Below are 20,405 nucleotides of genomic sequence, written 5' to 3'. Positions count from 1 at the left end.
AAATCAATACTGCGAATAGCTGGCTGAGAGTTATTTTTAAAAATAAATAAAATTAATTTTATAAAATAATATATTTTTATTGGTGAAAAATATCAGTGACATGTACATATCAGTAACATGATATAGCAAACAAACGGAATATCTGGGCCATAACTAATTTTGAGAGGTTCAATTTTCCTTTCCATAATTGTACGTTTCCATTAATTGGTGCAGAAAGTTGCTTTTGATTTTGATACATCTGATTATCTTGGTCCACGACCATACAATTTGTAATCAATTCCAGAATGATGCAAGAAAAATGCACCATGTGAGTTTAGACTTTATCAACAAAGTGGCAAAATAGATTTTAATTCAAACCTTGTTTAACGATATCCATGATACTATGCATCGAATCGGTGATTTGTGTTTAAAATTAGAGAAGATTTAGTTAAAACTTTAAATTTAATTTGTTTCAATTTCAAATTCAACATGTGGATTTAGTGTTTCCAAACACAACATTATTATATTTTTCATAATTCGCCTTATTTAATAGTACGTCAACAATTTTTTCATAATATTAAAAATCCCATATCCTGAACATCAAATTCGTTATTGAAATTGGTATAATTTTGGAAAATTTTTGGCTAAAATGTGGGGAGATTAGCAATGTCACTATGTAGAGCGTACTGTCTCCACCATTTATGCACACTTGAAAATCACATGGGAGACAGTGAGACACCATTTATGCACACTTGAAGATCACATGGGGGAGTAAAGTTGAGAACAATATTTCAGTGTATTAAATGACTAAAAGGACAAGTTGCCAATATATAAGTAAGTAAAAATAATGATATATCAAAATATAAGAATACAAACAGTTTACACGATTCAGCTCGAAAACCTTGCCTCCGAAAAACACTAAAGCAGCCACCGAGACCTAACAGTAATCTCAACGGCGAATTCAAGAGTCGGTTTAATCCGACTTTGGCTAAATAAATACGATTGTACATACATTGGAACACAATTTTATTCATATATTAATTAATAAAGTTGGGATTACATGGTACTATCACACAAGGTTACAGCTAAAACAATAAAGATAATACCGAATGCTATATAGCCAAGTGTTATTTCCTCGGCTTTCTACAGAGGGTTTAAGTCTCATAGGGGCAAAAAGCCAAGAAAAAAAATAAAGATAAAAACATTGCCAAAGACCACCTGATCTTCCAGTGGTGTCTTGTTCATCAAACACTCCTTCTGGTAACCCTGACCTTCAGACCATGCTTCATGTGGAGTAACATTGAATTTTGGGGGGAAATGGGATGACCTTCTGCGACTTGAATTTGATAATTATGAATAATGGTAGATGCAACTATTTTCATTTGGATGAAAGTCACATCCTTACCTAAACAACTCCTCGGTCCTGCATTGAAGGTCGTGAACTTGTAGGATGGTTCATGTTTGACGACTCCTTGCGCTGAAATCCACCTCTCTGGCTTAAACTCTAAGCAATCTTTGCCCCATACTCTCTTCATCCTTCCCATTGAATAAAACAATAGCAACACTCTTGTATTTGGATCAATGCGGTGGCCGCTTGGAAGGATGTCTGGTTGAAGTGGAGTTTTATGCTCTGAAAATACTGGCGGGAACAATCTTAGAGATTCACACAAAGCTCCGTGGAGGTACACCAGTTTGTGCGACTCTTCAACATTGAAAAACCTCCATTTCTCGCCTTCTTTCACATGCAACTTTGCTTTGATCTCTTCTCGGATTTTGATTTCTGCTAAAGGGTTTTTTGAAATGAGCCAAAAAAACCAAGTGAGGGCAGCACTTATGCTGCCTTTCCCTGCAAACATAAAATTCACTAAGGTGTCTCTCAGAAACTTGCCAGAAGCACCACTCTTTCCTTTGTATGCTTTCATGAATCCTGATAACAAGTCATAAGTACCCTCCTCCTCTTGGTGCTCCACCATTTTGGCTTTGCTTTCACTTTCTTCGCGCTTCATTGAAATGCACTGATACACAAATTGATCAATGTCCAGCAAAGCATTTCTCAGCATCTTCTCTCTGCCAATTTGAAGCCATTTTTGCAACTTCCATAAGCTTACTGGCAATACATGCCTATAGAATACGGCTTCCTCAGCATCAAGAATCGCCTTCTCACATGGAATGTGCGGTAAGGCAATGGAAAGGCTGCCTGGATCATGGCCCAAAACTAACATGCAGATAATATCAAAAGTGAACTTTTGAAGTAACTCTTGCAAGTCAACCTCCGTTGCTAGGCCTGAGATGTGATCAAGAACCGGTATTAGCCCTTCTTTCACCTTCTGCCAGCTACTTCTCTCTAAGAGGTCGCGGAACTTGTCGTGGTTCATCATGGGCATGGTGGTTTTCCTATGGGCTTCCCACAACTCTGAATCAGTGTTCAGAATCCCATCTCCTAACATTTCAAAAATCATTTTGAATTCGGGGCCTTTGGGGTAGTTTGAGAAGTTTTTGCTTAAGATGTGATGGACATTGGCAGGATCAGCCGTGATCAGCATGTCCATCTTAGCAAACCAAGGGCCTTTAAACTCAACTGTACCTCTATTTTGCTTGAGAAACACGGTGGCAAGCTCATGGAGGTTGTTACCAATTCGAAGAAGCCCCGGCAGCATACCGACAAGAGGCCAATTTGTCAGCTGCAGGTAGCTTCTCAGCCTTCTCCTATAACAAAGAACAATAATAAAGCATAGTAGCAGTAAGAGTATCTCAGGGTATGAAAAGATTGCCATTGTAGCAGAGTGAGGTGTGGTTTTTTAAGGTTTCCATGCTTGGTTTTTATAGAGGATATGATATTAAAGTTCCACCTCCCCAGTAGTTTAAGCTTTTGAAGTAGATGGTTGTCAACATGGTATCAGAGTCAAAAATCTCGAATTCAAACCTCGCCGTCACCCTGATAATTAAAAATTGAAAAAAACACGTGTCGGACCAAAATAAGGTCACACGTGAAGGGGCGTGTCAAAGGATATAAATTTTACACCTTTCCAATAGCTCAAGTTTACGAGCCTATGTTGGCTTTGAGCGAGCCAGCAAGGATGTACACCAAAGTTAAGGAGTTAACATTGCACCACATGGAACTACATAATCATTTACTCTCCTTTCAATTTCCCCGCCCACACCCACACCCACACCGAGCCAAGTACATTTTTTTATTTTTTCCTAGTAAATTCACCAAATGCATCAGAAAAGTTTCAAATTCATTTAATTTATGACATATTATCATTGAACCACCTTTTCATAAAGTAAGAACTGGTACCGTTCCTGACTTGGCGGATCTATACAGGTCTTGAATGCACTCTCCCTAAGTTGAAGTAATTTCCTCCATAACCATGAGCATTGTCTAGAATCTTCAAATCCTAGAAGCTCTTATCCTTGAAAAAAATAATTTCTCACCCATTGAGCCCACAAAAATGTGGATCCATCTAAATATCATTTTATTATATGGACCAAGTGTATTGAAAAGGAAATTCGTAGACTGGATCATACCAAGTCTCATTTGATTTCAGTGTGTGAATCCCTGTTATTTGGCAGATTTCAATTCATCTATTAAAATTCAAGTATATATATTAAATGGTTAAACACTTCATAATAATATGAAATATAATGAAACACGATCCAGTGAGCCCATTTAATAATTTAATGTCATGTATCACAAAAAAAATAAAAAATGAAGAGGACCATTTTTCGAAACAATCAAGTGGCAAACGCCAAATTTGATACTCCTACTACTTTAGCAATAACAAGAACCAAGTGAGAGCTGGACATATGGTGTCTCTCTCGGCAAAGTGGCAAACGCCAAATTTGATAGGATGTCTCTGGAATTACCAACCAGACCCAAAATCCATCCAAAGAAGAAGAAGAAATAAACAAAAGACTCCAATCAAGAGATGATTAGCTAACCAACAAATGAATGATCATGAAGATGCAAGCAACAGGAAAACGGAAGTAATAGGATGCAACACTCAATATCAAGCCAATATATAAGAAAACGGAATCAGGAGAGGCCTAAATGGGCAGAAGAATATATATAGGATATTCACCCAATAAACATGAATGGAGCACCTATCCCATTTTAGGTTACCTCCCTAGCCTCTCTAATCTCTTATTACTGTATCTTAGGTTACCTCCCTAGCCTATCTAATCTCTGTGTGTGTTATGATTCGTGTTAATGACCCTTTCTGAGTTTTTTTTTTTTTTTTTTAAAAAAGCTTTCTTTTTTCCTCATCTAAATTTGCTCAACCAACACAATTTTGGAAAATTTATATAAGAGTAAATGGATATGAAAATTAAATACTACGTACTATTATTTCTAATCTCTGGTTAATTACCACTATAATTGACATTTGAGTTGATTAATTTGAGATCAGTTTACTTTGATCTGTGTCATATTAGCTTTAGCCTTTATGAGATGTGACTTGTAAGGTGGGGTATCTCATTACATGTTTGGAGCCAAAGTTTCTCTATATAATTAATTTGGGATGAGTTTATCATGGTATTGTTGAATCAAAATATTGAAGCAAATTGTTCTGAGAAACTAATTAATTACAGAATTTAGCAAATTAAGGCAGGTAAGAGTACTGGTCACTAGCATTTCATGCAAATTCTAGTAGGCTAGCATGTGCTTTTAGTCCCAAGTGCTTCAAAATAGATCCCATGCATGCCAAGTACAGAAAGCGAGGTCTAGACCCACTGCAAATACTGTGGTGCTATGTTCGGCTGCATGAAATTGATGTCTTGGAATTGGAGAAAAATTAGTTTAAAGTTTGAACTAAAATTTCTCCAATTCTAATTCCAATTTTAAACCACGAATTCCATACAACCGAACATAACATGAATAACTTTTATGGTTTTGAGAAAGTAACCCATGAAAAGCGGGTGGGTAGAGAGAGAGAGTGTGTGTGTGTGTTGTATGGGGCAAGAGAAATATTTTGCGGTCTCTCTAGTGAGCTTGGTAAACTAATGTTATTTGGTTATCTAGAAAAAGATCTGTTGATTAAAGAATTTCTACAATAGGGTCATCCTCCATTTTAATTTTTCTTGACCATGAAAGGTGTCTTCCTCCTTATCTGTGTCATTTACTGAGGCCATTTTGTTGTGATTAACATGTCGGCTTTCCTACATGTTAATTAACTAAATTCTGTTTTGTAGCCATCTAAATTCTGTTTGAACTGAAGAACGAACGTGGACAACAAGGGTATTAGGCATCTCACTAATTTGACTGAATTAATTAAGATCATTGAAAAAATTGATTAGTGAAACAAAAATATTCTCCTTTTTTTTTTTTTCAAAAGTTAAAGCAAACAAATACTCGTTACCCATAACATGCTCTTAATGGATCGGGCACGAACTCTTAACCTTTTCAAACATATCATCCGAGCTAGAGGCCCGGTGGTATGAAAGAAAAATGTTCTCTTCGTGAGATAATTAAAATTGTACTCCACAGAAGAAAGATTAAATGTAAATAATTCCTCTTGGATAGAGGGACTGCTTCAATCTTTATGGAGCAGAGCAGATGCCCATGAGAGTGCTCTGTGATAGAATTACTTTTTTTATCCAACCACTATTACAAATTAAAGAGTTGATATTGAAACTTAGTAGATGAAAACAGGGTCAGACAGTAATTATAAAAAATAAAAATAAAAAGGGTAATTTACAGTTACCTCCCCTGCAGATATGTCAAATTACGCCGGCATCCCCTCTAGTTTGGATATTCACGCTTACCTCCACTGCAAGTTACTGGTGTTCATATCCGGTCACGGGAGAAACGAATTTACTTTTCTACCCTTGTTATTTTAATACATTTTAATAATAATAAAAAAAAATCTTTAGTGTAAATTTACACTTATGCCCATAATACATTCTCCTATAATATTTGCAACTCTTCGTGGTTCTGTATAACACTTTGTGGCGCTGACGACACCTATATGGATCAATTTAGGGCTTACACAGTGTGTATATATATGGATCAATTTGAGGATTACAGTGTGTGTATATATATATACAAGGAGCACTCTGAATCTGTTCTTAGTTCTCTTGTATCAATTTGGGTATATAAGGAGAGAGCAAAAAAATAAAAATGATTGTCGCCGGAAGGGGGAGAATACGGATCAAAACCTAGATGGTGATTTTGTAATTATAATTTCTTAAGGAGGACAGGATTGTCTTCACAGAAATTTCAAGGGCAGTATAGTCATTTTGTGGTTGAGATGGTGATGATGTCAGCATTGACTGTCATTGACTACGCCGGAAGCTGACCGGAGGGTGTATTTGTTACAAAGTTTTAAAGTTACGGAGCTAAGCGTAAATATCCAAACTAGAGGGTATGCGGGCGTAATTTGACATATCTGCAGGAAGGTAACTGTAAATTACCCAAATAAAAAGATACACTAAAAAAAAATTGTCAGAGACCGTACCAAAAGACTCGATAAATGGCCGGACCATGCTCTGGACTCCGGCGATTTGCTGAACGCCGACGTGGGCGGGTACAGTTTCTGAAAAGGAGGAGTCAGATCGTCAGCACTCGACAAACCCACCTCGCACTCCGACACTCTGACTTCGTCGCCGCCTCTTTTGTATTCACCCATTTGCGATCACTTCTTTGCCCATCTTCCAATCTAATCCCGAAACAAGAAGTTTAGGGTTTTCTTCATTTTCAGTTCTTGTTCATAAACATTTGTAGAAATTTTGAAGAATCGGTTTGGGTTTTGACCAAATGTCGGAGATGAAATGTGGAAATAAATAGAGAGACGATCATGTGAAGGACTGAATCGATGGAGTCCATCGATGGATTGAATGGGATGACGAAGAATAAGAAAAAATACTTTTAACAAATAAGGGTATTTTCGTGATTAAAAGTTTTTAGTGGTACGAGACATAAAAAATTGGTTGAAATAGTTGAGAGGAGTTTTAATAATGAAGTCAAGTTTCTGATTTTTGGGCCATTATCAAGTTAAATTAAGGGTGCCAAAGATTGACATTACCAGCCAACACAATATGAACGAATTTTGATCATAAATGAGTTCACACGATTAATCAGTTTAGTTAATTGTGTTAATTTATTTATACTTGTTTAACTCTACTTGTCATATACAAATTTATATTTAAATTTCAAAATAATTATCTAAACTTGTGTTTTATAATTTACTCCTTATAAACTAGAAACTAGTTAATAATTTGATTATATAAACTAGAGACTAGTTAATAATTTGATTATATTGAAACTTATATCTTCCTAGTATTTGTTATTTAATTGAGTATTATTAATAATTTTACTAATATAATTTTTTATTTTAGTAAATAGGCCATTAAACGAGTTAGTATTGAGAGTTCATGATACAATTATTAAACGGGTCGTGTTCGGGTTAAGTTATTTAGTAGAATACCCTTAAATCGATAGAACATGATTATGACCCGTATTGGTGGAGCAAGAAATTAAATTGGCGAGGGGCAGAGTGTAAAAAAAAACCCCATGATAATAAATATAGATTCTTCAAATCAAGTGGCAAAGAAGAAAAATTAGTCAAAATAATATGTCAATTAATAAGTCGTTTAAGAAAGATAAATAGTTAACAAAAATTTTAAAAATGAAAGAAAAATGAGAAAATTTTGAAAAGGAAAAAAATTGTACTTTGATTCAAAAAGGAAAATTTGAAATTTTTTTTAAAGGAAATTAAATGAATTTAAAGAGTAAAAAAGAGAATAAATACAAAATTTAAGAGATAATTTTAAAAAATAAAAATTTTAGGAAGGGCATTATATGAATATTTTCACATATACATATAAAAATACATAAATTTAGTATATGTATTATAATAAGCAAGGTTAGGCCAGAGGGGCACGTGCCCCCCTGGGCATACACTAGCTCCGCCCCATTGACCCGTAAACACGAATTGCTACCCCTAAGTTAAATAATGGTATTATTTGATAATTCAATTTAACGTTTAATTCTAAATAGATTAAGTGTTTATTTAATTAAATGTGTTTGATAACCCAATTTGAATATCATTTAAAATTGTAAGCATCACTTAAAATGGGATAAAATTTTAAATAATAGGGACATCACTTATCATTGAATGTTGAACCCTCAGGGACCTATTTGGTTCGCATTTTATTTTTTGCATTAAGACATCACTTATCATTGAATATTAAATGCTCAAGGGGCTTATTTGGAACACATTTTATTTTTTTGTGTCAAGACACCACTTATCATTTAAGTTATTAAAAAATATATTTATTTTAATTACCACTTAAAAATTGAAGTGCTTAAAATTTTTAATACTTAATTTTCAGTTTTATTCACACCCCACTTTGCTCCTAAAAAGATTTGAACCCTAAAACTTCTATTTTAAATATAATAAAATATCACTAGAGTATCATCTTCAATTAATCGTAATTAATAAAGGATAAAATGAAAAAAATAAGGTTAAATGACCATTAAATGTTTATTACCGAAATGTCCTTAGAATAAATCATTTATTTCAAGCCAAAAAATCACTTTATTTATTAAATTTTTTTTTTTTTGAGGGGTGGGGGCTAAGTCACATAAAGCCGGATTGGTAGTGAGAGCGTATTCGAGAGTAAGAGCATGAGAGTGGCATAATTAAATCATAAATAGTTAAAATTTGAGTGAGAGTGCGTGCAGGGTGTGAAAGCAAAAGCACGCTCGAAAAGTAAGAGCAACACCTGAGAAAGATTGTATGACTTAGTATAAGGATGATTGGAAAGATAAACATCACTGAATTTCATTAAATAGAAACACTACAATCAGTTTGAATAAAATCAGAGTCATCGGAGGCCAAGAAATCTAATCACAGTTCCCCCCGCTCTTCCTCTGTTGCATGCATTGGTGGCATCCTTTTCAAAATAATCCAAACAAGTGTTGTGGAAACATCTTGACCACAAGTGAACCATTTTCCTTTTTGGAAGGTTAGATTTTTACTTCTTACATCAATCAATCATGACCTTTTTGAAAATTTTAAAATATGTTACCATAATTGTACATTACCATTAATTAGTGGAGAGCAAAACTTTATTTCTTTTTCCATTTTTTGAAGGTTAGATTTTCACTTCTTTGCAAATAAAAGCTGCAAAAAAACTTTAAGATCATAGAGAAAAATTAATAGACAAATCAAAATATTATACAAGAACACAAATAGTTTATGTGATTTAGTTCAAAAAATATAGTGATAAGTCACCTGCTATGGCACAAACAAGGGCCACACTCGCGAGTTAAAGATCGAACCCAACCCGTGTAAAAGGACTGAGGGAGCGACGATTACCTTAAAAAAAATAATAATAATAAATAAATAAATAATAAAAATAAAAATAAAAATTCCTTGGCAAAAGCCCTGTTAGGATGAGAGAGAGAGGAGGTAGTTTTGGCTAACCAACCAACCCAAGTAGCTAGAATTTGAACTATAATCAGAGTAAAAAAGACAATGCAGAGTGATTCTTGATATCAGTAAGTATTACTTTAATTACTACCAATACCAATACCACTGTAGCCTAACAGTACAAGGCCTCTATCTCCCTGTCAGGAGTTCGAACCTCAATGAAAACAATATGTGTGAATATCCAATTGGGAAAAAAAAAAAAAAAAATTACTACCAATCATAAGGGTAATTCAGATTTAGTGTTTTGTTCGATGATGCAGAAAACTGTTAAGAAAATTTAAACCACTAAACAGCATGCTGTTAATTTTTTGCATTACTGGTATACAGGGGTGGAGCCAGAATTGTAAAATAGGGAGAGTTAAAAATAATTAAACACATGATTGTTTAGTGTGTCATCCATACTCTAAATATAGAATTCTTATGAGTAAGTCATTCAATTAAACCCCACAATTTACAACCTTCAAACACATTTACACTTCAAACTCTAATGTATTTTCAAAGTCAAGAATCCATTAAAATATGTTTCATATAAGTATTAAAACAAACACTTGCAAGAATGCAAGATATATATATATATATATATATATTCCTTATCAATAAATTCACATTATAAAAATAAGACCTATGTGTTTCGCCCTTGACTAGTTATTAATCCATTATATAATAAATTACCCAATTTAACAAGAAACTAGTCAACAAAGTTTTTATTATTATTATTATTACTATTTTTTATTTTTTTTACAAGAATAAAAATTAATATTTCACTATATTAACAATAATAAAACATTGAGTCTAGGTCTTTTTCTATAGACTAACAATGTGTTTGGTTTGTTGAATTGGACCCAATTATATTTTATTATGGTTTCTTTTGTGATTGGGTTTGTCCATTGTTCGTTGAAAGAAAAGCATAGTAATTTGAAAATGGAACAATGCATTAGACAATTAATATATGATAGAGGGAGTAAGTATTTCAATCTTTATGGAGCAGAGCACTTGACTACATGATAGGGCTCTTGGATGGCATTACCTTTTTATCCAACTGCTATTACAAACGAAATAGTTGATACTGAAACTTAGGACCCGTAGATGAAAACAGGGTCAGAGACTATATATAAATAATATATATATATAAAATAAAATAAGTGTCAGAGACTGTACCAAAAGACTGGATGAATGCCTGATTCATGCCAACCATCGCCGACGTGGGCGAGAAAAGTTTCTGAAAAAGAGAAATCTCAGCACTCGGCGAACCCACCTCCCACTCCGACACTCTGACTTCGTCGCCGCCCTCTTTTGTATTCACCCATTTTCGATCACTTCTTTGCCCATCTTCGAATCTAATCCCCAAACAAGAAGTTTAGGGTTTTCATCATTTTCAGTTCCTGTTCATAAACATTTGTAGAAATTTTGAAGAATTGGTTTGGGTTCTGACCAAATGTCAGAGATGAAATGTGGAGACAAAATAGGGAGACGATCATGTGAAGGACTGAATCGATTGAGTCCATTGATGGATTGAATGGGACGACGGAGAATAAGAAGAAGATGAGTACAAAGCTTAAATACAGGATAAAATGAAGATAATAAGGTTATTTTCGTGATTTAAATTTTTTAATGGCACGGGACATACTTTAGTTGGAAAAGCTCAGGGAGAGTTTTAACGAAGTCATGGTTTCTGATTTTTGGGGCCTTTACCTAAGGATCAGTTTGGTAGAGTAGAAAAGGGAGGAAAGGAAAGGGAAGGGAAGGTGATGGAGGGGGATTAAAAATGTGTGTTTGGCAAAAATTGTTGGAAGGAAAGGGAAGTGAAGGGAAGGGTTTGGAGGGTTAGCTTGTGCCTTCAACAGTAGATTTCTTAACCTCCCAAAAATGGGAGGAAATGAAGGGAAAGGGAAGGAGAGGCTTGATGGGTGATTTCAGATGCTAATTTTACCCTCAAGATTGCAGAGAGAGAGAGAGAGACCGCCGGTGATTGAAGCTTGGAACGGCGACCCGAACTGGAACAGCAGCCATGGAAACTGAAGGATATGGGTTTTGGATTTTCTGAACAATCTGAAATGATACATCGATACGGGTTTGAACTTTTGATTCTTGCAAACAGATAGATAAACTGGAAATATATGGGTTTTGAATTTCTGATTCTTGTAGAGAGAGAGAGAGAGAGAGAGAGAGAGGCCAAGTTCAGTGTTGAGAAGGAGTTGCAGAGATGGAGCGAGATTGGGGAGGCTTTGGCCTATTTTTTTATTTTTCTTTTCTTATGGCCTCAAGTTAAAGATTTTATATATATATATATGTAATAGAGATGGAGGATTAGGGAGGCTGAAATGATTTGCCCTAATTTTTATTTATTTATTATTATTATTTTTTTTTGGCAAGTACATGAAACTATATATATATATATATATAATATAAATATAAAGGGGTATAATAATCTATATGTTAAAATAATTCCCTTTTATTTCTTTTCCTTTCTTTTCCCAAATATAATTATTGTCTTTCCCTTTCTTTTCCTTTATTAATCAACCAAACGCAATGGAAGTTTAAAATTATCCTTTCTTTTCCTTCCCTTCCCTTTCCCTCATAACTAATGTTAGCCTTAAAGAAGAAGTTATGGTTTCTGATTTTTGGGACCTTTACCAAATTAAATAACGGTGTTATCTCTTTTTTTTTTTTTTTTTTTTTCATTTTTTTAATTTTATTTTTATCAAACCAGTAGGGACAGAAAACTAAGAAACAAAAAGAACAATCACAGAAAAAGGGCGTCCCTTTCACACGCGAGGGTAGAAGAAGCCCCAAATCAGTGACAGAAGAAGAAAGAACAGAGTTAAGAGCAAATAACGGTGTTATCATTATTATTATTTTTTACTCAAATAATGGTATTATTTGATAATTTAATTTTACATTTAATTTTTGAATAAATTAAGTGTTTATTTAATTAAATGTATTTGATAATTTAATTTGAATATCATTTAAAATTGTAAGTTTAATTTAAAATAGGAAAAATTTTTAAGTGATATGGACATTACTTATCTTTGAATGTTGAGTGCTTAGAGGACTGTTTGGTACATGTTTTGTTTTTGACGCGTTTCATACACGTTTTGTTTTTGTTGTTAAAACATCATTAATCATTAAATGTTGAACGCTTAAAAATTAAAAAATTATTAAAAATATATTTATTTTTAATTATCACTTTAAAATTTTAACACTTAAAATTAAAGGGTGGGGGTGGTTGGAAAGGTAAACATCACTGAATTTCATTAAATAGAAACACTACGGTCAGGTTGAATAAAATCACAGTGCATGCATGAGTAGTCGCATCCTTTTCAAAATCATCCAAACAAGTGTTGTGGAAACATCTTGACCACAAGTAAACCATTTTCCATTTTTAAAAGGTTAGATTTTTACTTCTTTCATTATCATGTATGACCATCTGAAAATTTTAAAATATCCTACCATAATTGTGCATTACCATTAATTAGTAGAGAGCAAAACTTCATTTCTTTTTCCCTTTTTTGGTAATTTAGATTTTCACTTTCTTTGCAAATAAATGCTGCAAAAAAAAAATCTTTCTACAGTGATAAGTTATTTGGGCATGGTGTCTCATGAAATATCATGTTACTGATAAGGTATAAGATTTGATTTTCTTAAATACAAATAATTTTTTTGAGCCATGTGTGCGGGTGAAAGTTCGAACTTTACCCGACCATGTAAAAGGAGAGATACCGATTACCTTAAAAAATAAAAATAAAAACCTAGGTAAAAGCCCTATTTGGATGAGAGAGAGAGAGAGAGAGAGAGAGAGAGGAGGAGGTGGTTTTGGCTAACCAACCAAGACATGTAGCTAGAATTTGAACCAAAAAGTAAAAAAGACGATGCAGATCAGTGATCCTTGATATCAGTATCACTTTACTACCAATCATAAGGGTAATTCGGATTAGTGTTTTGTTCAATAATGCATAAAACTGTTAAGAAAATTTTAACCAGTAAACTGCATGCTGTTAATTTTCTGCAATACTGGTATCATTTTAGTTTGGTTTAGAAAAGATTGGGAACTTCAGCATGCACGTCTCATTTGCCTACCATTAATTAATGCAGCCACCGAGGCCTTAACAGTAATCTCAACGGCGAATTCAAGAGTCGGTTTAATCCGAATTTGGCTAAATAAATACAATGTGAATGTAGATACATTGGAACACACAATTTTATTCGTATACTGTATTAATTAATAAACTTGCGATTACATGGTGCTGACACATAATGTTACAGCTATAATAATAAAGATAATACCTAGGGTTATATAGCATAATGTTATTTTCTCGCCTTTTAACGGAGCAGGACAAGGGTTTAAGTCTCACAGGGGCAAAAGTGGGTGCGTCTGGCCAAGAAAAAAAATAAAGAAAAGACATTGCCGAAGACCACCTGATCTTCCAGTTGTTTCTTGTTCATCAAACACTCCTTTTGGTAATCCTGACCTTCAGACCATGCTTCATATGGAGTAATACTGAATTTTTGGGGGAAACAGGATGACCTTCTGTGACTTGAATCTGATAATTATGAATAATGGTTGATGCAACTATCTTCATTTGGATGAAAGTCACCTCCTTACCAAGACAACTCCTCGGTCCTGCATTGAAGGTTGCGAACTTGTAGGATGGTTCATGTTTGACTCCTCCTCGCGCTGAAATCCACCTCTCCGGCTTGAACTCTAAGCAATCTTTGCCCCACACTGTCTCCATCCTCCCCATTGAATAAAAAGATAGCAACACCCTTGTACTAGGAGCAATGCAGTGGCCGCTTGGAAGGATGTCTCGTTCAAGTGGGGTTTTATGCTCTATAAATATTGGCGGGAACAATCTTAGAGATTCACACAAAGCTCCATGAAGGTACACTAGTTTACGCGACTCTTCAACATTGAAAAACCTCCATCTATCGCCTTCTTTGACACGCAACTTCGCTTTGATCTCTTCTCGGATTTTGATTTCTGCTGAAGGGTTTTTTGAAATGAGCCAGAAAAACCAAGTGAGGGCAGCACTTATGCCGCCTTTCCCTGCAAACATCAAATTCACTAAGGTGTCTCTCAGAAACTTGTCAGAAGCACCACTCTTTCCATTGTACGCTTTCATGAATCCTGATAACAAGTCATAATTACCCTCCTCCTCTTGGTGCTCCACCATTTTGGCTTTGCTTTCACTTTCTTTGCGCTTCATTGAAATGCACTGATACACAAATTGATAAATGTCTAGCAAAGCATTTCTCAGCATCTTCTCTCTTCCAATTTTAAGCCATTTTTGCAACTTCCATAAGCTTACTGGCAATACGTGCCTATAGAATATGGCTTCCTCCGCATCAAGAAACGCCTTCTCACATGGAATGTGTGGTAAGGCAATGGAAAGGCTGCCTGGATCATGGCCCAAAACTAACATGCAGATGGTATCAAAAGTGAACTTTTGAAGTAACTCTTGCAAGTCAACCTCAGTTGCTAGGCCTGAGATGTGATCAAGAACCGGTATTAGCCCTTCTTTCACCTTCTGCCAGCTACTTCTCTCTAAGAGGTCGCGGAACTTGTCCTGGTTCATCATGGGCATGGTGGTTTTCCTATGGGCTTCCCACGACTCTGAATCAGTGTTCAGAATCCCATCTCCTAACATTTCAAAAATCATTTTGAATTCGGGGCCTTTGGGGTAGTTTGAGAAGTTTTTGCTTAAGATGTGATGGACATTGGCAGGATCAGCAGTGATCAGCATGTCCATCTTAGCAAACCAAGGGCCTTTAAACTCAACTGTACCTCTATTTTGCTTGAGAAACACGGTGGCAAGCTCATGGAGGTTGTTAGCAATTCGAAGAAGCCCCGGCAGCATACCGACAAGAGGCCAATTTGTCAGCTGCAGGTAGCTTCTCAGCCTTCTCCTATAACAAAGAACAATAATAAAGCATAGTAGCAGTAAGAGTATCTCAGGGTATGAAAAGATTGCCATTGTAGCAGAGTGAGGTGTGGTGTTTTAAGGTTTCCATGCTTGGTTTTTATAGAGGATATGATATTAAAGTTCTACTTCTCCAGTAGCTTAAACTTTTGGAGTAGATGGTTGTTAACATGGTATCAGAGCCAAAGATCTCGAATTCAAACCTTACCGTCACCTTGGTAATTAAAAATTGAAAAACACACGTGTTGGACCAAAATAAGGTCACACGTGAGGTGGTGTGTCAAAGGATATAAATTTTACACCTATCCAATAGCTTAAGCTTACGAGCCTATGTAGGCTCTGAAAGAGCCAGCAAGGATGTATACCAAAGTTATGGAATTAACATTGCACCACATGGAAATACAGAATCATTTACTCTCCTTTCAATTTCCCCACCCACACCCACCAGCAAGGATGTATACCAAATTTAAGGAATTAACATTGCACCACATGGAACTAAAGAATCATTTACTCTCCTTTCAATTTCCCCACCCACACCCACACCGCGCCAAGCACATTTTTTAATTTTTCCTAGTACATTCACCACATGCATCAGAAAAGTTTCAAATTCATTTAATTTATGACATATTGTCATTGAATGACGTTTTCAAAAAGCAATTACTGGCACCGTTCCTGAGTTGGTGGATCTATATAGATCTTGAATGCACTCCTCTAAGTTGAAGTAATTTCCTCCATACCCACGAAGCATTGTCTAGAATCTTCAAATACCAGAAGCTCTTATCCTTGAAAAAATACTTTCTCACCCATTGAGCCCATAAAATGTGGATCCATCTAATATCATTTTACTATACGGACCAAGTGTATTGAAAAGGAATTTCATAGACTGGATCATACCAAGTCTCATTTGATTTCAGTGTGTGAATCCCTGTTATTTGGCAGAATTCGATTCATCTATTAAAATTCAAGTATATATATTAAATGGATAAACACTTCATAATAATATGAAATATAATGAAACATGATCCAGTGAGAACATTAAATAATTTAATGTCATGTATCACAAAAACATAAAAATAAAAATGAAAAATAAAAAATGAAGAGGACCATTTTTCAAAATAATCAAGTAGAGTACTATTACTTTCAACCGTTACTTTCATGTTACAAGAAGAGAAAGGATGGACTGAGATATTTCTACACTATAAAATGGAGTGCAATTCTTAATAGAATTTAGTTCAAAGGACCAAGGTACGTCTAGCGAATGGTAACATCCTTAACCACCATAAGTACTATTTTAGTCAAGTTACAATTCGTGGTAACAGTATTGTCTGGGTGTCCTACTTTTGAAGCAACATTCATTTTTGTGAAGTTAATGTGTAATTGTAGAAGCAACTGATAAAACTGCTTAGAAAAACACTTCGTTTGATAAAAACTAATACTACTTTAGCAATAACAAGAACCAAGTGAGAGCTGCACATATGCTGTCTCTCTTGGCAAAGTGGCAAACGCCAAATTTGATAGGATGTCTCTGAAAATCCTTGGAATTACCAACCAGACCCAAAATCCATCCAAGGAAGAAGAAAAAATAAACAAAAGACTCCAATCAAGAGATGATTAGCTAACCAACAAATGAATGATCATGAAGATGCAAGCAACAGGAAAACGAAAGTAATAGGATGCAACACTCAATATCAAGCCAATATATAAGAAAACAAAATCAGGAGTGGCCTAAATGGGCAGAAACATATATATAGGATATTCACCCTCTTAACATGAATGGAGCACCTATCACATTTTGAAGGATTTGGACATTGGAAAAGTATGTATCTATGAGGGGACAGTTATTGTCTTAAATGGTCCTTAATTTTGGACATATTCACATACTTTTGGATTGTCCCAAACTTAAATTATTATTCCATGCACCATAACCGTTGTATATATATGATGGAGTAGTTTCTTGGCATGCATAATGTTTTACATGCAGAAATGTAGTAGTAAATACTCTCGTGCTATCGAATTGGAAGAAATTTAGTTAAAATTTTGAACTAAGTTTCCTCCGATCCCAAATTCAGAGCACCGATTTGGTGCTCCCAAACACAATATTACTGATATAACTTGGGCATCTGTCTTTTTTACATGCAAGTAGAAAATTTTTGGGTTGTATGCAAATCATCATAGTTACATACAACCCATGACTGCGAGACGTGGGATGATGTGTTGACAGAAATGTAGCAGTAAGTCTTATTACTGTATCTTAGGTTACCTCCCTAGCCTCTCTAATCTCTCTGTGTTATGATTCGTGTTAATGACATTTTTTTTTTTTAATAAAAAAAGAAGCTTTCTTTTTTCCTCAGCTAAATTTGCTCAACCAACACAATTTTGGAAAATATATATAAAAGAGTAAATGGATACGAAAATTAAATACTACTTACTATTATTTATATTCTCTGGTTAATTACCACTATAATTGACCTTTGAGATGATTAATTTGAGATCAGTTTAGTTTGATCTGTGTCGTATTAGCTTTATGAGATGTGACTTCTACGGTGGGGTATCTCATTACATGTTTGAAGCCAAAGTTTCTCCATATAATTAATTTGGGATGAGTTTTTCATGGTATTGTTGAATCTAAATATTGAAGCAAATTGTTCTGAGAAATTATTTAATTACAAAATTTAGTAAATTAACGTAGGTAAGAGTACTGGTCATTAGCATTTCATGCAAATTCTAGAAGGCTAGCATGTGCTTTTAGTCCCAAGTGCTTCAAAATAGATCCCATGCATGCCAAGTACAGAAAGCAAGGTCTAGACCCACTGCAAATACTGTGATGCTATGTTCGGCTACACGGATTGATGTCTTGGAATTGGAGTTGGAGAAAAATTAGTTTAAAGTTTGAACTAAATTTTCTCCAATTATAAAACACGAATTCCATACGACCAAACATAGCATGAATGACTTTTATGGCTTTGAGAAAGTAACCCATGAAAAGCAGGTGGGTAGAGACTAGAGAGAGAGAGTGTGTGTGTGTGTGTGTGTGTGTTTTGTAGGGGGCAAGGGAGAGATATTTTGTGGTCTCTCTAGTGAGCTTGGTAACAACACTCCAGGTTGTGCTTACATCTAAGTATCTAGATAATATATGACATATTGTCTATTTCACACACAAATATATCATATATATAAACTAACGTTATTTGGTCATCTGGTAAAAAGATCTGTTGTATAAAGAATTTCTATAATAGGGTCACCCTCCATTTTATTTTTTCTTGACCATGAAAGGTGTCTTCCTCCTTATCTGTGTCATTACTGAGGCCATTTTGTTGTGATTAACATGTCGGCTTTCCTACATATTAATTAACTAAATTCTGTTTTGTAGCCATCTAAATTCTATTTGAACTCAAGAATGAATGTGGACAACAAGGGTATTAGGCATCTTACTAATCTGACTGAATTAATTAAGATCGTTGAAAAAATTGATTAGTGAAACAAAAATGTTCTCATTTTTTTTTTTTTTCCTTTTCTTTTCTATTTTCCGAAAGTTAAAGCAAACACACACTCATTACCCATAACATGCTCTTAATGGGGCACAAACTCTTAAGCTCTCCAAACATATTATCTGAGCTAGAGGCCCGGTGGTTTGAAAAAAAAATGTTCTCTTCGTGAGATAGTTAAAATTGTATTCCACAGAAGAAAGATTAAATGTAAATAATTCCTCCTGGCCTTGGAGAGCCCATATCATCCATTTAATCTGGTACTCGAGTTGACCGTTTCTAGGTAATGGTCTTTTAAGGAAACCTATCCCACACTAATAATGTCTTCTATTTATTAATTTATTTAATTATTTTGAGTATTGCTATGAAGAGAGACTTCTCAATCCGCCGGACAATAGTTGAGCTCTATATGTTCCATATTAGTAGTCCCTCATTTCTTTTTGAATGTCCCAATTTAGTTATCTAATTTAAAAGTCAGTTTATCTTCTTTTCATTATTATCTTTCGCTAAAATCTTCCAACTTGGTGATATACTTATTTATACTTGAAAGAAAAACCTAGTAATTTGAAAATGGAACAATGCATTAGACAATTAATATATGATAGAGGGAGTAAGTATTTCAATCTTTATGGAGCAGAGCACTTGACTACATGATAGGGCTCTTGGATGGCATTACCTTTTTATCCAACTGCTATTACAAACGAAATAGTTGATATTGAAACTTAGTACTCGTAGATGAAAACAGGGTCAGAGACTATATATATATATATAAAATAAAATAAAATAAGTGTCAGAGACTGTACCAAAAGACTGGATGAATGCCTGATTCATGCCAACCATACTCCGGCGGACTCCGGCAACATGCCGAACGCCGACGTGGGCGAGAAAAGTTTCTGAAAAAGAGAAATCTCAGCACTCGGCGAACCCACCTCCCACTCCGACACTCTGACTTCGTCGCCGCCCTCTTTTGTATTCACCCATTTTCGATCACTTCTTTGCCCATCTTCGAATCTAATCCCCAAACAAGAAGTTTAGGGTTTTCATCATTTTCAGTTCCTGTTCATAAACATTTGTAGAAATTTTGAAGAATTGGTTTGGGTTCTGACCAAATGTCAGAGATGAAATGTGGAGACAAAATAGGGAGACGATCATGTGAAGGACTGAATCGATTGAGTCCATTGATGGATTGAATGGGACGACGAAGATGAGTACAAAGCTTAAATACAGGATAAAATGAAGATAATAAGGTTATTTTCGTGATTTAAATTTTTTAATGGCACGGGACATACTTCAGTTGGAAAAGCTCAGGGAGAGTTTTAAAGAAGTTATGGTTTCTGATTTTTGGGGCCTTTACCAAATTAAATAACGGTGTTATCATTTTTAATTTTTTTTACTCAAATTACGTATTATTTGTTAATTTAATTTTACATTTAATTTTTTAATAGATTAAGTGTTTATTTAATTAAATGTATTTAAAAATTTAATTTGACTATCATTTAAAGTGGGTGCCTCTGGCCAAGAAAAAAAAATAAGGAAAAATTACATATAAATGGAGTTAAAGTTCCATATTTACTTAGAAACTGAGTCAA

The 20,405-nt window shown here is 34.6% G+C and overlaps 2 protein-coding genes and 1 long non-coding RNA gene across 4 annotated transcripts; all 3 read right to left on the bottom strand.

Moving 5' to 3' along the window:
* Positions 1 to 992: 992 nt before the first annotated feature.
* Positions 993 to 6,822, bottom strand: LOC132312357 (alkane hydroxylase MAH1-like). 2 transcript variants are annotated; one of them, XM_059810700.1, is made up of 2 exons: positions 6,435 to 6,822; positions 993 to 2,685 (listed from the first exon to the last, which is right to left on the bottom strand). In XM_059810700.1, the coding sequence occupies exon 2, from the start codon at positions 2,634 to 2,636 to the stop codon at positions 1,224 to 1,226; it is 1,413 nt and encodes a 470-aa protein (XP_059666683.1). In that variant the 5' UTR covers positions 2,637 to 2,685; positions 6,435 to 6,822; the 3' UTR covers positions 993 to 1,223. The 2 variants fall into 2 exon arrangements, with proteins under 2 accessions (XP_059666683.1, XP_059666682.1); XM_059810699.1 differs by lacking the exon at positions 6,435 to 6,822 and having other exon boundaries at positions 993 to 6,428.
* A 2,304-nt stretch (positions 6,823 to 9,126) lies between these two features.
* LOC132312356 (uncharacterized) lies at positions 9,127 to 11,785 on the bottom strand. Its single transcript, XR_009483249.1, has 2 exons — positions 10,572 to 11,785; positions 9,127 to 9,299 (listed from the first exon to the last, which is right to left on the bottom strand). It is a non-coding gene; the product is annotated as an uncharacterized LOC132312356 (long non-coding RNA).
* Positions 11,786 to 13,597: 1,812 nt separating this feature from the next.
* Positions 13,598 to 20,163, bottom strand: LOC132312355 (alkane hydroxylase MAH1-like). The gene has a single exon (XM_059810697.1). It carries the CDS (start codon positions 15,383 to 15,385, stop codon positions 13,856 to 13,858), a length of 1,530 nt encoding a protein of 509 aa, XP_059666680.1. The 5' UTR covers positions 15,386 to 20,163; the 3' UTR covers positions 13,598 to 13,855.
* Between the last annotated feature and the right edge of the window lie 242 nt (positions 20,164 to 20,405).

Source organism: Cornus florida, unplaced genomic scaffold (assembly GCF_030987335.1).
Source record: "Cornus florida cultivar Cherokee Brave unplaced genomic scaffold, ASM3098733v1 CherokeeBrave_3.0.0_Hap2_Chr06, whole genome shotgun sequence".
NCBI lineage: Eukaryota > Viridiplantae > Streptophyta > Magnoliopsida > Cornales > Cornaceae > Cornus > Cornus florida.
This window is presented reverse-complemented; position numbering and strand designations above follow the sequence as displayed.

What these genes read in the sequence shown, in the direction of transcription:
- LOC132312357 (XM_059810699.1), bottom strand. Translation starts at nt 2,753, where the DNA reads ATGGCAATCTTTTCATACCCTGAGATACTCTTACTGCTACTATGCTTT.
- LOC132312355 (XM_059810697.1), bottom strand. Translation starts at nt 15,385, where the DNA reads ATGGCAATCTTTTCATACCCTGAGATACTCTTACTGCTACTATGCTTT.